The sequence below is a fragment of the Pseudophryne corroboree genome, chromosome 6 (genome assembly GCF_028390025.1).
Source record: "Pseudophryne corroboree isolate aPseCor3 chromosome 6, aPseCor3.hap2, whole genome shotgun sequence".
Taxonomy (NCBI): Eukaryota; Metazoa; Chordata; class Amphibia; order Anura; family Myobatrachidae; genus Pseudophryne; species Pseudophryne corroboree.
In genome coordinates this window covers 392,794,978-392,811,025 of record NC_086449.1, presented here as the reverse complement: position 1 = coordinate 392,811,025, position 16,048 = coordinate 392,794,978, and the positions used below count along the sequence as shown (strand labels likewise).

The window sequence follows — 16,048 nt, the reverse complement described above, 5'->3', positions numbered from 1 at the left end:
TCCACGGCTGTAGCTACCTCTGTGTCGGCAGTCGCTCGTCCATCCATAATTGTATACCACCTACCCGTGGTTTTTTCTTTTTTCTTTCTTCTTTATACATACTACTATAGTAGCTTACTGTAGCAGTCTGCGGTGCTGCTGAGCTGACAGTGTCCAGCAGGTCCGTCATCAGTCATTACATAATAAATATATATACCTGTCCGGCTGCAGTACTAGTGATATTATATATATATATATATATATATTGATTTCATCTCCTTATCATCCAGTCTATATTAGCAGCAGACACAGTACGGTAGTCCACGGCTGTAGCTACCTCTGTGTCGGCAGTTGCTCGTCCATCCATAATTGTATACCACCTACCCGTGGTTTTTTTTTTTTCCTTTCTTCTTTATACATACTACTATAGTAGCTTACTGTAGCAGTCTGCGGTGCTGCTGAGCTGACAGTGTCCAGCAGGTCCGTCATCAGTCATTACATAATAAATATATATACCTGTCCAGCTGCAGTACTAGTGATATTATATATATATATATATATATATTGATTTCATCTCCTTATCATCCAGTCTATATTAGCAGCAGACACAGTACGGTAGTCCACGGCTGTAGCTACCTCTGTGTCGGCAGTCGCTCGTCCATCCATAATTGTATACCACCTACCCGTGGTTTTTTTTTTTTCTTTCTTCTTTATACATACTACTATAGTAGCTTACTGTAGCAGTCTGCGGTGCTGCTGAGCTGACAGTGTCCAGCAGGTCCGTCATCAGTCATTACATAATAAATATATATACCTGTCCGGCTGCAGTACTAGTGTGATATAATATATATTGATTTCATCTCATTATCATCCAGTCTATATTAGCAGCAGACACAGTACGGTAGTCCACGGCTGTAGCTACCTCTGTGTCGGCAGTCGCTCGTCCATCCATAATTGTATACCACCTACCCGTGGTTTTTTTTTTTCTTTCTTCTTTATACATACTACTATAGTAGCTTACTGTAGCAGTCTGCGGTGCTGCTGAGCTGACAGTGTCCAGCAGGTCCGTCATCAGTCATTACATAATAAATATATATACCTGTCCGGCTGCAGTACTAGTGATATTATATATATATATATTGATTTCATCTCATTATCAACCAGTCTATATTAGCAGCAGACACAGTACGGTAGTCCACGGCTGTAGCTACCTCTGTGTCGGCAGTCGCTCGTCCATCCATAAGTATACTAGTATCCATCCATCTACATTGTTTACCTGAGGTGCCTTTTAGTTGTGCCTATTAAAATATGGAGAACAAAAATGTTGAGGTTCCAAAATTAGGGAAAGATCAAGATCCACTTCCACCTCGTGCTGAAGCTGCTGCCACTAGTCATGGCCGAGACGATGAAATGCCAGCAACGTCGTCTGCCAAGGCCGATGCCCAATGTCATAGTACAGAGCATGTAAAATCCAAAACACCAAATATCAGTAAAAAAAGGACTCCAAAATCTAAAATAAAATTGTCGGAGGAGAAGCGTAAACTTGCCAATATGCCATTTACCACACGGAGTGGCAAGGAACGGCTGAGGCCCTGGCCTATGTTCATGGCTAGTGGTTCAGCTTCACATGAGGATGGAAGCACTCAGCCTCTCGCTAGAAAACTGAAAAGACTCAAGCTGGCAAAAGCACCGCAAAGAACTGTGCGTTCTTCGAAATCCCAAATCCACAAGGAGAGTCCAATTGTGTCGGTTGCGATGCCTGACCTTCCCAACACTGGACGTGAAGAGCATGCGCCTTCCACCATTTGCACGCCCCCTGCAAGTGCTGGAAGGAGCACCCGCAGTCCAGTTCCTGATAGTCAGATTGAAGATGTCAGTGTTGAAGTACACCAGGATGAGGAGGATATGGGTGTTGCTGGCGCTGGGGAGGAAATTGACAAGGAGGATTCTGATGGTGAGGTGGTTTGTTTAAGTCAGGCACCCGGGGAGACACCTGTTGTCCGTGGGAGGAATAGGGCCGTTGACATGCCTGGTGAAAATACCAAAAAAATCAGCTCTTCGGTGTGGAAGTATTTCACCAGAAATGCGGACAACATTTGTCAAGCCGTGTGTTGCCTTTGTCAAGCTGTAATAAGTAGGGGTAAGGACATTAACCACCTCGGAACATCCTCCCTTATACGTCACCTGCAGCGCATTCATAATAAGTCAGTGACAAGTTCAAAAACTTTGGGCGACAGCGGAAGCAGTCCACTGACCAGTAAATCCCTTCCTCTTGTAACCAAGCTCACGCAAACCACCCCACCAACTCCCTCAGTGTCAATTTCCTCCTTCCCCAGGAATGCCAATAGTCCTGCATGCCATGTCACTGGCAATTCTGACGAGTCCTCTCCTGCCTGGGATTCCTCCGATGCATCCTTGCGTGTAACGCCTACTGCTGCTGGCGCTGCTGTTGTTGCTGCTGGGAGTCGATGGTCATCCCAGAGGGGAAGTCGTAAGCCCACTTTTACTACTTCCACCAAGCAATTGACTGTCCAACAGTCCTTTGCGAGGAAGATGAAATATCACAGCAGTCATCCTGTTGCAAAGCGGATAACTGAGGCCTTGACAACTATGTTGGTGTTAGACGTGCGTCCGGTATCCGCCGTTAGTTCACAGGGAACTAGACAATTTATTGAGGCAGTGTGCCCCCGTTACCAAATACCATCTAGGTTCCACTTCTCTAGGCAGGCGATACCGAGAATGTACACGGACGTCAGAAAAAGACTCACCAGTGTCCTAAAAAATGCAGTTGTACCCAATGTCCACTTAACCATGGACATGTGGACAAGTGGAGCAGGGCACGGTCAGGACTATATGACTGTGACAGCCCACTGGGTAGATGTATGGACTCCCGCCGCAAGAACAGCAGCGGCGGCACCAGTAGCAGCATCTCGCAAACGCCAACTCTTTCCTAGGCAGGCTACGCTTTGTATCACCGGTTTCCAGAATACGCACACAGCTGAAAACCTCTTACGGCAACTGAGGAAGATCATCGCGGAATGGCTTACCCCAATTGGACTCTCCTGTGGATTTGTGGCATCGGACAACGCCAGCAATATTGTGTGTGCATTAAATATGGGCAAATTCCAGCACGTCCCATGTTTGGCACATACCTTGAATTTGGTGGTGCAGAATTTTTTTAAAAACGACAGGGGCGTGCAAGAGATGCTGTCGGTGGCCAGAAGAATTGCGGGACACTTTCGGCGTACAGGCACCACGTACAGAAGACTGGAGCACCACCAAAAACGCCTGAACCTGCCCTGCCATCATCTGAAGCAAGAAGTGGTAACGAGGTGGAATTCAACCCTCTATATGCTTCAGAGGTTGGAGGAGCAGCAAAAGGCCATTCAAGCCTATACAATTGAGCATGATATAGGAGGTGGAATGTACCTGTCTCAAGCGCAGTGGAGAATGATTTCAACGTTGTGCAAGGTTCTGCAACCTTTTGAACTTGCCACACGTGAAGTCAGTTCAGACACTGCCAGCCTGAGTCAGGTCATTCCCCTCATCAGGCTTTTGCAGAAGAAGCTGGAGGTATTGAAGGAGGAGCTAAAAGGGAGCGATTCCGCTAGGCATGTGGGACTTGTGGATGGAGCCCTTAATTCGCTTAACAAGGATTCACGGGTGGTCAATCTGTTGAAATCAGAGCACTGCATTTTGGCCACCGTGCTCGATCCTAGATTTAAAACCTACCTTGGATCTCTCTTTCCGGCAGACACAAGTCTGCTGGGGTTCAAAGACCTGCTGGTGACAAAATTGTCAAGTCAAGCGGAACGCGACCTGTCAACATCTCCTACTTCACATTCTCCCGCAACTGGGGGTGCGAGGAAAAGGCTCAGAATTCCGAGCCCACCCGCTGGCGGTGATGCAGGGCAGTCTGGAGCGACTGCTGATGCTGACATCTGGTCCGGACTGAAGGACCTGACAACGATTACGGACATGTCGTCTACTGTCACTGCATATGATTCTCTCTCCATTGAAAGAATGGTGGAGGATTATATGAGTGACCGCATCCAAGTAGGCACGTCAGACAGTCCGTACTTATACTGGCAGGAAAAAGAGGCAATTTGGAGGCCCTTGCACAAACTGGCTTTATTCTACCTAAGTTGCCCTCCCACAAGTGTGTACTCCGAAAGAGTGTTTAGTGCCGCCGCTCACCTTGTCAGCAATCTGCGTACGAGGTTACTTCCAGAAAATGTGGAGAAGATGATGTTCATTAAAATGAATTATAATCAATTCCTCCGTGGAGACATTGACCAGCAGCAATTGCCTCCACAAAGTACACAGGGAGCTGAGATGGTGGATTCCAGTGGGGACGAATTGATAATCTGTGAGGAGCGGGATGTACACGGTGATATATCGGAGGATGATGATGAGGTGGACATCTTGCCTCTGTAGAGCCAGTTTGTGCAAGGAGAGATTAATTGCTTCTTTTTCGGTGGGGGTCCAAACCAACCCGTCATTTCAGTCACAGTCGTGTGGCAGACCCTGTCACTGAAATGATGGGTTGGTTAAAGTGTGCATGTCCTGTTTATACAACATAAGGGTGGGTGGGAGGGCCCAAGGACAATTCCATCTTGCACCTCTTTTTTCTTTCATTTTTATTTGCGTCATGTGCTGTTTGGGGAGTGTTTTTTGGAAGGGCCATCCTGCGTGACACTGCAGTGCCACTCCTAGATGGGCCAGGTGTTTGTGTCGGCCACTAGGGTCGCTTAGCTTACTCACACAGCTACCTCATTGCGCCTCTTTTTTTCTTCTTTGCGTCATGTGCTGTTTGGGGAGTGTTTTTTGGAAGGGCCATCCTGCGTGAAACTGCAGTGCCACTCCTACATGGGCCAGGTGTTTGTGTCGGCCACTAGGGTCGCTTAGCTTACTCACACAGCTACCTCATTGCGCCTCTTTTTTTCTTCTTTGCGTCATGTGCTGTTTGGGGAGTGTTTTTTGGAAGGGCCATCCTGCGTGACACTGCAGTGCCACTCCTAGATGGGCCAGGTGTTTGTGTCGGCCACTAGGGTCGCTTATCTTACTCACACAGCTACCTCATTGCGCCTCTTTTTTTCTTCTTTGCGTCATGTGCTGTTTGGGGAGTGTTTTTTGGAAGGGCCATCCTGCGTGACACTGCAGTGCCACTCCTAGATGGGCCAGGTGTTTGTGTCGGCCACTAGGGTCGCTTAGCTTACTCACACAGCTACCTCATTGCGCCTCTTTTTTTCTTCTTTGCGTCATGTGCTGTTTGGGGAGTGTTTTTTGGAAGGGCCATCCTGCGTGACACTGCAGTGCCACTCCTAGATGGGCCAGGTGTTTGTGTCGGCCACTAGGGTCGCTTAGCTTAGTCATCCAGCGACCTCGGTGCAAATTTTAGGACTAAAAATAATATTGTGAGGTGTGAGGTATTCAGAATAGACTGAAAATGAGTGGAAATTATGGTTTTTGAGGTTAATAATACTTTGGGATCAAAATGACCCCCAAATTCTATGATTTAAGCTGGTTTTTAGGGTTTTTTGAAAAAAACACCCGAATCCAAAACACACCCGAATCCGACAAAAAAAATTCGGTGAGGTTTTGCCAAAACGCGGTCGAACCCAAAACACGGCCGCGGAACCGAACCCAAAACCAAAACACAAAACCCGAAAAATTTCAAGTGCACATCCCTAATATATACACACACTCATGTTTACTTATATTCTATAATGCTTTTTCATTTCAACTTTAATGACTATATCTTGTTGGTCTCGCAGTGATGTAGTAAGTGGAAAACATTTTGTAAGTGCTTAAAAGAGTGTATAACAGAACGCCTGAAATGTCATTAATAGACTCATGAAGTATAAAAGGCATGCAGGATACTGTAATTATACAGTAGTAACAACAGTTAAGGAAAATAAGTAGAGCTGCATCTCAAAACAACTCTTTTTAACATGTCCCCGCCACTGTAGTCTGGTGTAAATAACTACTGACATACTATCACTGCCGTTACTTCAATACACTTGTAATGCTGGGAACTGAAAATGACAGGTGCTGCTGACATTTGTAACTAACCAGCTAAATCAGGAAAGACTGTATTGAAGCTATAGTTGGTGACATATGATTGCCAACACTGTACAACTTCCTTCCACAGAGGAGGAATATCTCTTCTTACTCAGATAGGCTGCTCAGTTCTCTCTCTTCCTGACTAATAGATAAGCAGCTAAAGGAAAATTACACTGCCATTTATAAAGTAGCAACTTTCTTCTCTCTCTGCTGTTACACAGGAAAAGCTATGTCTCCATTTCTGCGCATAAGCCTCTCCAATTATGAAGTTGGACCATGTCTGCCATCTAATGGGGATGTAACGCAGCAGAGACCTTATTGTGCTGTTATAGTGAAAGAAGCCATTGACACAGGTATGCAATTCATTATGTTATGCTTAACTTTCTGCAGGGAATAACTAGAACATTGTGGGCCTATAGCAGTATTGTGAAGGTGCCCTTAATGCTTCCAGAGAGACACTTCTATGCAGCGCTCCCCTGTTGTGGGCATGCCTAATGCTGTCCAGGTAACATGCTTACTGCTACCTGTCACATTATTATTATCATCATACATGGCTCACACATCTTATGTAAACACTATGGGGAGATTCAATTAGCAACGCTTACCCGTTTTCGTGGTAAAAATGGGGCTCAACGCAACTCGTGATAAGCCACTATACAACTGTCTGCAAATAAATTCTGCCGATAATTCTCCATAGTATTACCGCAATTTTCATTTCACCCCCTCTGAGCAGGTGAAAAGCCTGGGGAAAATCCTTTTTTTAATGATAATTAGGCACTTAATGACTAATTAGGCACTTAGAAGTTTTATATATGACATGTCATTTTTTGGTTGAAAAAATGCAAAATTATGGAAATTGGGGGTCAAGATAAGGGACAGGTATATTGGGGTACTTTATGAGTGGGACAAGTGTTTTTAGGCTTGCAGGTGGTAGTAATAATTTTTGTTTTCTTTTTTTAAATGAGCTTAAAATGGCCCAGATATATAATTATACCCAGTTTTATGTGCCCCAAATTTAAGTAGAGCATTCATTTTGCAGTTTATTTTATGACTTTTTTTTGAAAAATGCATATAACATCCATTTGACACAATTTAAGTACCACAAATATTTTTTTTTTTTTTTTTATTATGGCTGCTGATAAACTTCTATACTGTTTTCCTATACTAGTTTGGCTTTTTGGGGGGTACAGGCAGATTTCCCCATTTTCCCCTATACTTTTCTCTGGTTTTGATGGTAAGAATTATCGCATGAATCCCATTTTCGCACATTTGCACTTGGATAGGTCGAATCGCCGAAGTGTGCAAACTCATGAAAAGATGCTTTTTGGTGCAGTTTTCCTATGATAGACGCCATAAGTTCCGTCGCATCATTTGCCATGTTTTCGCATTTAATTCCCCTCTGTGTATAATTAAAAAAACTAAAAGATGAAATTTTATTAAGTCAAATATACAAACAGTATATATTGTATATACTGTATGTCTTCATGCATAAATCAGATGGAAGTATAAAGGGGGAAGAGTTAGAGAGAAAAAAAGAGGAGAGAAAATAGAGGAAGTGGGAGAAATTCAACTGTATATTCAACAGTACTATCATTTATTGTTATGAAATATGAGCACCGTGTGTGTGTTACCTGTAGCAATAACTTATTAGCTTGTGTCAACAGGCAATAAATCAATAAAACAAAGAATACACTGAACAAAAGCAGTAAATATAGGGGACGTGGCCTAGCGGAGATCCAAAGCGGCAGCGTGTCTCCTGAGCTCCCTCAAAGCTGCTTCTCATCACCACTTTTTAGTGCTCACCACCGCCCGGGTCTGCTCCCCTAAGCACCTGTGGCTAACTCTGACCACCGGGATAGCACCGTGGAGCCAGGGAGCCTTTCCTACGGCTTCTGCTGGTTGCGGACTTCCTGCAACCGGAAGCCACGGCCCAAAGTTACAGATCCTGCCCGCCGGAGAGGCTGTGTTGGTGCGGTAGTGGCGAAAACGGCTCCGTCCTGCCTGTCTTGCAGCTGGCCACCCCTCTAATACACCCTGAGCCTCCTGCTCCCTGGTGCTCTCCCTGGCACCCCTGAAGGAGGACCCAAGACTCTTCTGACTGCCTCAGGAATGTGGCTGGTCAGTACAGTGCGCTCTCACAGTCCTACCATACCTCATCCTCTTGCCTACCTCTAGCCCACTGGGAGACATGGAGGCTCTTCTGCATTACTTTACCCCTCTCCCAGGTCTGCTGTTCGGGTTACTGGGTAGCTGCTGGCACCTCACTTTAAGAGCTTCCCTACAAGTCTCTACTCCACAGGCTCCACTGCTGTGTGTGGGACTGCTCATTCCATCTTTAACACCACAAGAGGTTCACATATAAATACAGGAACGCTCTGCACTGCTGCAATTCATCCCCTCTCCAGCCCTTTGAGCTCTACCACTACCTCAGCTATTATGTAACCAACATTACTCCTCTCCACCACCCATGACTTTTATGCTTACCTAATCCTGTTCTTTCGTCTCTGGATCCTATTTGTACTCTGTATTGACTCCTCATTCTGGATACCGTGGTATATCACTATTCCCCCGAAAAAGGCTAAAAGTGTGCTTCCCCCGAGGGTGACCTTTTTGACCCAGAAAGCTGCACCCCCTTCTAACTCAGCACCAAAATCTCCCGCCCCTTTCTCTCCAGAAAGTAAATCCCAGAGTCCCCCCTCCATTCCTGGGATTGACCCTGAGTCTGATGCTCCTCTGACAGTTAGGACCCTCTATCAGGCATTGTCTGTGTTCAAGACTGAGTTAACACAGGAACTCAAGGCTGCTATACGAGAGGTTAGGTCTGAACTTAGCGCCATTGGAGAACGTATGAACCATCTGGAATGGAAAATGGGAGAACTGGTAGTATCTCACAATTACCTCATCACTGCTCATGATCAGCAGCAGAACGACCTTGAAGCATTTAAAGACAAGATTGCGGATTTGGAGGATCGCTTGAGGCGCAATAATATCAAAATCAGGAGCATCCCTGACTCAGTGCCAAACTCTGGAGCAGAAGTATTAACCTGGAGAAGGCATAAGGAAGTGATAAACCAGTGATAAATGCAAGGTGATAATGCACCAGCCAATCAGCGCCAATATGTAAATTAACAGTTAGGAGTTGATTGGCTGGTGTGTTTATCACCTTGCATTTATCACTGGTTTATCACTTCCTAACGCCTTCTCTGGGTTAATACATCTGCCCCTCTGAGCTAGAAGGCTATGCTCTCTCTCTATTTCGGAAGCTTCTGCCAGATGCAGAGTCCAGGTACCTGATTATTGATAGAATCCACCACTTGCCCATACCACGCACTGTTCCTTCTTCACTTCTGAGAAATATGCTTTTGATGGTCCATTTCTTCACTACAAAAGGAATGTATCCTTAAAGCAGCTAGAATGGGCGGAGACTGCGCTTCTGATGTCCTGGGCGGGTTGCAGCTATTCCCGGACTTTTCTGCTTTGACGATAAACCAAGAGGAGATCGTTGACCCCAATTATGTCAGCTCTACGGGCTCAAAAAATCAATTACAGATGGGGATTTCCAGTAAAGTTGATTATCTTTTGCGAAGGCTCGTCGTACACGGCCACCTCCCTGAATGCTGGAGTCAAGCTGTTATTGGAATAGGACATCTCTGTCAATTTACCCTCAGGCTCTAAGAAACAACCTACCCTACAAACTGACTGGTCGGTTACTTGAGGATTGTCTTTCTACATTTTGGTAGGACTTGTGGACTCTATAGTTTGACAGACTCCTGGTTGGTACTCAGTGTTGCCCCATTTTTATGGTAGGATTTTTGCACGTGAGTATCCCATTGGGGTTTTCCTGGGAAGGTCCCACCTTCCCAGTTTCCATGTTGCCTTGTTTTGATTCTTTGTTTCAGGTCTGTATTTGTGTTACTGTTGTTTATTCCGCTCAATTGGGTGGTGGCGCTAGGCCACATGTCCCCCCTCAACGTTTTGCTACTGCAATTTTCCCTCTCCCCTGCAGTAGGTACACCAGCCCAATATACAGGGCTGTTTTGGTTTATTTTTTTCTTTCCCTTATTGATTCACCCCATCCCCCCCTTTCTGCCTCAGGTTTTACTGCCATCACATAAGACTGCTCTGTATTACTATCTCACAGTGGTATATGACGTATAACTTATTTTATATTGTGCTTCGTAGATTCCCCGTTGGTTACTTTGCTAATGGTTCCTTTAAGAAGAATGGTGTAGCTGTCCTCTTTAAAAATGCGATTTAATTTTCCCTACATTTACAAGTGGCTGATAAAAATGGACGCTATTTGATCCTAACTGGACTCTTGGATGATAAACGTGTCACTTTAGTGTCAGCATATACGCCCCTAACTCAAACCAAGGGGTATATTTACTAAAATTTGTATTTGTGCCGATTTGGAGGGAGATTCATCATGAATGACATCGAATGTGTAATTGTGCAACTTTTTGAATTTTTTACGCCTCATTTACTAAGCTGCCGTATTTTACATTTTCGTGTTTTCCGATGTCGATGTAATTCGGGTTTTTTGGCAATGTTTTACGGGAGTGAATAGTAAAACACTGCCGACATTACAACAATGAAACTCGGACGGATCTGTGAGATCCGTGCAGGGTTTCATTGTGCATCTTTAAAAAAATTAAAAATAGTGTAAAAGTATGAAAAAAAATGCGTGGGGTCCCCCCCTCCTAAGCAAAAGCAGCCACGGGCTCTTTGAGCCGGTCCTGGTTGAAAAAATATGGGGGGAAAATGACAGGGGTTCCCCCATATTTCAACAACCAGAACCGGGCTCTGCGCCTGGTCCTGGTTCAAAAAATACGGGGGACAAAAAGCGTAGGGGTCCCCCGTATTTTTTAAACCAGCACCGTGCTCCACTAGCCAGGTACATAATGCCACAGCCGGGGGACACTTTTATTGTGGTCCTGGCGGCCCTGGCATTACATACCCAACTAGTCATCCCTGACCGGGGTACCCTGGAGGAGTGGGAACCCCTTAAATCAAGGGATCCCCCCCTCCAGCCACCCAAAGGCCAGGGGTGAAGCCCGAGGCTGTCCCACCCCATCCAAGGGCGGAGGATGGGGGGCTGATAGCCTTGTGTAAAAAATGAGAATATTGATTTTAGTAGCAGTACTACAAATCCCAGCAAGCCTCCCCCGCAAGCTGGTACTTGGAGAACCACAAGTACCAGCATGCGGTGGAAAACCGGGCCCGCTGGTACCTGTAGTACTACTACTAAAAAAATACCCAACAAAAAACAGGGGACACACACCGTGACAGTATAAGTTTATTACATACATGCACACCTCCAAACATACATGCTTACCTATGTTCACACAAGGCTCGGTCCTCTTCTCCATGTAGAATCCTAGGGGTACCTGTGAAAAAAATGATACTCACATAATCCAGTGTACCTTCTGTTCTTTGTATAATCCACGTACTTGGCAAAATAAAAAAACGGAAACCCGACCACGCACTGAAAGGCTTGCAAGAGGCTTGCTGGGATTTGTAGTACTACTACTAAAAACAATATTCTCATTTTTTACACAAGGCTATCAGCTCCCCATCCGCCGCCCTTGGATGGGGGGGACAGCCTCGGGCTTCACCCCTGGCCTTTGGGTGGCTGGAGGGGGGAACCCCTTGATTTAAGGGGTTCCCACTCCTCCAGGGTACCCCGGCCAGGGGTGACTAGTTGGGTATGTAATGCCAGGGCCGCCAGGACCACAATAAAAGTGTTCCCCGGCTGTGGCATTATGTACCTGGCTAGTGGAGCCCGGTGCTGGTTTAAAAAATACGGGGGACTCCTACGCTTTTTGTCCCCCGTATTTTTTGAACCAGGACCAGGCGCAGAGCCCGGTGCTGGTTGATTAAATATGGGGGTACCCCTGTCATTTTTCCCCCCCATATTTTTTCAACCAGGACCGGCTCAAAGAGCCCGAGGCTGGTTTTGCTTAGGAGGGGGGACCCCACGCATTTTTTTTATCAAAATTTAACACTTTCCCACCCCTACCCACTGATAAACATGCACGGATCTCACGGATCCGTGCATGCCTATCAGAACACGGTAAAAAAAAGCAGGTCTGTTTTATAACTGCTTTTTTTTACGATTTGTATTTTTTCACGGCAGTGTTTGGCTATTGCCGGCAGTGTTTGTGAAATACACTTTTTAGTAAACTACCGAGTTGTATGAAAAAACAGTCGTATTTGACCAATGGTGTATTCATTCGTTTTTTTTTCTTTGACTTCCAAAAAAATACGAATGCCCTCATCGCTGCCGAGATTTGAGTTTAGTAAATTCCCGAGATGACACTTTGAAGAAAAAACACCATCTCGGTCAAAATCGGGAGCTTAGTAAATATACCCCCAAGTGTCCTTTTCCCGTAAACTTTGTCTAGCCATACAGAAAGTCCATAAGGGCTCTCTCCTCATCTTGGAGGAATTTAACCTGGTACTAGATTCTAAACTAGGCAAGTCACCTAAGCACTTGGCCTCTCCTATACCTTCCTCTAATACCCCATCTTTGTCTTTCCGAAATCTTTTAACTGAATTTGACCTTTGTGACATATGGCGTGTACAAAATCCTTCTGGTCGCGAATACATGTATTACTCACCAGTACACAACTCCTACTCTTGCATTGACTTTATAATCTCGGCTAAATGGACCCTCCAATTTGCCAGATCTATAGATATTCTCCCTATAACATGGTCAGACCATGCCCCGATAATGCTTAAATGGGATATTAACCGTGAGTTTGCCCCTCCTCGCCCTTGGAGGCTCTCTCCTCACTTATTAGCTAACAATGTATTGAAAAAGGCCATTGCAGATTGCATAATATCCTATGAGAAATTTAACCGCCCTTCAGACATGTCCACTCTGAACTATTGCTGTGCACTTAAGGCGGTTGCTAGGGGAGTGGCAATACAGGCTAGGTCGCTGCTTAAAAAACAAAATTGTCAATGGCAGGCTGATCTTGAATTCAAATTGAAGGAGCTTGAAGAAAAAAACAAAACCCATCCTTCAAAAAGACTACGTAAAGAGTTAGCCGATACCCATTCCAAGTTGTAGAATTTACTTATGGCTGCCACTCAGGCTTCCTTAAATAGGTTGCGTCAAAAGTTTTACGTAGCTGGCAACAGATCAGGTAGAATGCTTGCTCATAAGCTCTGTGCGCAGAAGGCTAGAAATAGGATCAAGTGTATTGTGCTTTCTTCTGGCACCAAACATTCTAATCCCCTAGACATCACCAATCAATTTGCCTCCTTTTATTCCCAGCTGTACAATCTTTCTTCTGATTCTTCTGTCCTCCAACCCACCCTTTTGTCTATTACTTCCTTCCTGGCAGACTTGAAGCTACCCTCTCTCTCTGAGGAACAACTGGAATCTTTGAATGCCCCTTGGACGTCGGAGGAGGTATTCGGAGCCATTCGTTCTCTTCCTAAGGGCAAAGCCCCAGGCCCTGATGGCTTAATTAATGATTTTTATGCCACTTTTCAGGATCTTTTAGTTCCCTCTTTAGTCACGGTTTATAACGATATAACTACTTGTGGTACTCTTCCGACCGAGGCCCACATTGTCAAAATCCCTAAACCGGATAAGGATCTTGCTCTCTGTCAGAACTACCATCCTATTGCACTGTTGAATGGTGATATTAAAATATATGGTAAACTGATAGCTACTCGCCTAAACGTTTTTCTCCCTCTCTTAATCCACCCGGATCAGGTCGGGTTTGTAGCTAGCAGGCAAGCGTCTGATAACACATGCAGAGTGTTCAATCTGGTAGATTCTTTGCCCGACGACAGAGGCCTTCTTATGCTGTCTTTAGACGCAGAGAAGGCGTTTGATCAATTAAACTGGCTATATATGCGTGAAGTCTTAATGAAATTCGGTTTTCGAGACCAAATTTTATCATCTATTTTGGCCCTATATAGCTCCCTTTCGGCTCAAGTTTTCAGTAATGGCTTCTGGTCTTCCTCCTTTTCTATCTCTAACGGCACTCGCCAGGGTTGCCCTCTTTCTCCCCTCATTTTTGTTTTAGCTATAGAGCCACTAGCAGCTAAAATCCATGCTGACTCCCTTTTCCCAGGATTACAAGTTCGCCCCTCCTCTCACAAACTGTCTGTTTGCAGACGATGTCTTATTGTTTGTATCTAATCCCTCCTCCACTCTTCCCCACTTGCATGATATTCTAGATACATTTTCTGCAGTGTCTTATTATAAATTGAATACCACCAAAACAGATGCCCTCCCTTTCAATATCTCTCACTCTATTGCTTCTCTTCGTGCCCTCTACCCATATAACTGGCAGTCTACTTCGATACGTTATCTAGGCACTCACATTCCCTCATCTTCTTCCTGTTTTTTAGGTTAATCTCCCCTCGCTCCTCAACTCATTGTCCTCATTAATTACAGTAAGTCGTGGCTCACGTATTATATATATTGGCTTGGACGTTTGGCTGCCTTTAAGATGTCCCTACTTCCCAAACTGATGTATCTTTTTAGGACTATTCCCTACGCTTTTCCCAAAAAGTATCTAAATAGAATTAACTCTATATTGACTGAATATGTGTGGTCGTCTAGCCCGCCCAAACTAGCACGTTCATGTATGTGTTTGCCCAAACGTAAAGGTGGTCTGAATATGCCTGATTTAGTGTCCTACCGGGAAACTTGCCTCTTAGCCCAAATGAAAGCTTACTGCAGTGTACATGTGGGATTGGAGTTGGACGTGTCTGGAGGACTTGGCCTGCCCACGTTTCCCCTTAAGAGATCTATTTTGGCTCCCTAAACCTCTCCGCCCTAAATCTTTAAATCTCCTCCCTTCCACTCACGCAACCCTACAGACATGGGATAGACTGACCTCTAGATTGTCTCCTAATTTTCAGAATTTACCTCTGATCTCTCTACACACAGTAGGCAGCCTTTTTCCTAACCTTAATCTTGTAAAGTGGCATTCCAAGGGGATTGCTTCGCTGGGAGACTTGTTAAATGGGTCTATGCTTAGATCCTTTTCAGATCTCTAGGAAGCTTTTTCTATGCCTGGCTCAGAAAGACTGCAGTATAATCAAATTCAAAATTGGTGGAATAGCCTTCCCTACACAACTGTCTCCTCTGACCCTATTATAGCCTCTGTGTTAGGCCGACTTTTTACTAAAGACAATAGAGGGGAAATTTCCCAATGGTACAAAATATTAATGGAATTGACGCCTTCTCCAAAATCTAATGCTCAAAAGCTATGGAAATTGGACATTGGCCAGGTTATATCGAAATCTCAATGGCAGAAAATATTTCAGTCTACCTACAAAATGTCTAAATGTTTAAATCACTCTTAAATCATGTTAAGTTGTTACACAGGCTATACCTTACACCTGATAAGACTACATACGATCTGGCCCTCTTGCTCAAAATTCTGTTGGAGCCTCTGTGGGGAACTTGGTCACCTATTTCATGTGTTTTGTTCTTGTCCCCTTTTAAAAAAGTTCTGGGTCGCAGTTTTTGAGCTAATTCATGCAGTATTAAATCTGTCTCTGACCCCTTTCCCCCTTATAGCCCTCCTGAATGTTTATCCACCCACACTGGGTTCTCACCTATACTATGTCCTAGGCCATATTTGTGTTGCGGCCAGAGCTGCCCTTGCTCAATGTTGGAAACAACCCTCCCTACCCCCGCTTGCCAAGGTCATTCATAAAGTTCAATTCTACTTTCTACTGGAGACGGAGTATATACCTTATTACTTTTCCGCTAACTCCCCCCTAGTACGCTGGTTGCCATGGCATGAGTATATTACAGATAGTGAAGAGGCGAATCACATGGCATGCACTTCTTCTCCTCACACGTCCCAGTTCAACTTGAACGAAACTGGGGACTCTCCTTTCTGTTAGTTTGGTTCTGAGGCTACATCACTGACCCTGTCCTCTTTAAGCTCCATACTTAATCTTGCCTTTACATTTGTATTGCAATTTATTTAGTTTAACTGAGGTAACTACTGTTATGTTTTCT

General features: G+C 44.8%; 1 protein-coding gene across 6 annotated transcripts in view; it reads left to right on the top strand.

The window, feature by feature from the left end:
- Positions 1-16,048, top strand: part of PRKCQ (protein kinase C theta) — a 347,815-nt gene that overhangs the window by 256,800 nt on the left and 74,967 nt on the right. For all 6 annotated transcript variants that reach the window (XM_063926808.1, XM_063926805.1, XM_063926807.1 and 3 more), the window contains one exon: positions 6,267-6,398. In XM_063926808.1, the coding sequence (XP_063782878.1) occupies positions 6,267-6,398 (132 nt within the window). The remainder of the gene's footprint in view (positions 1-6,266; positions 6,399-16,048) is intronic.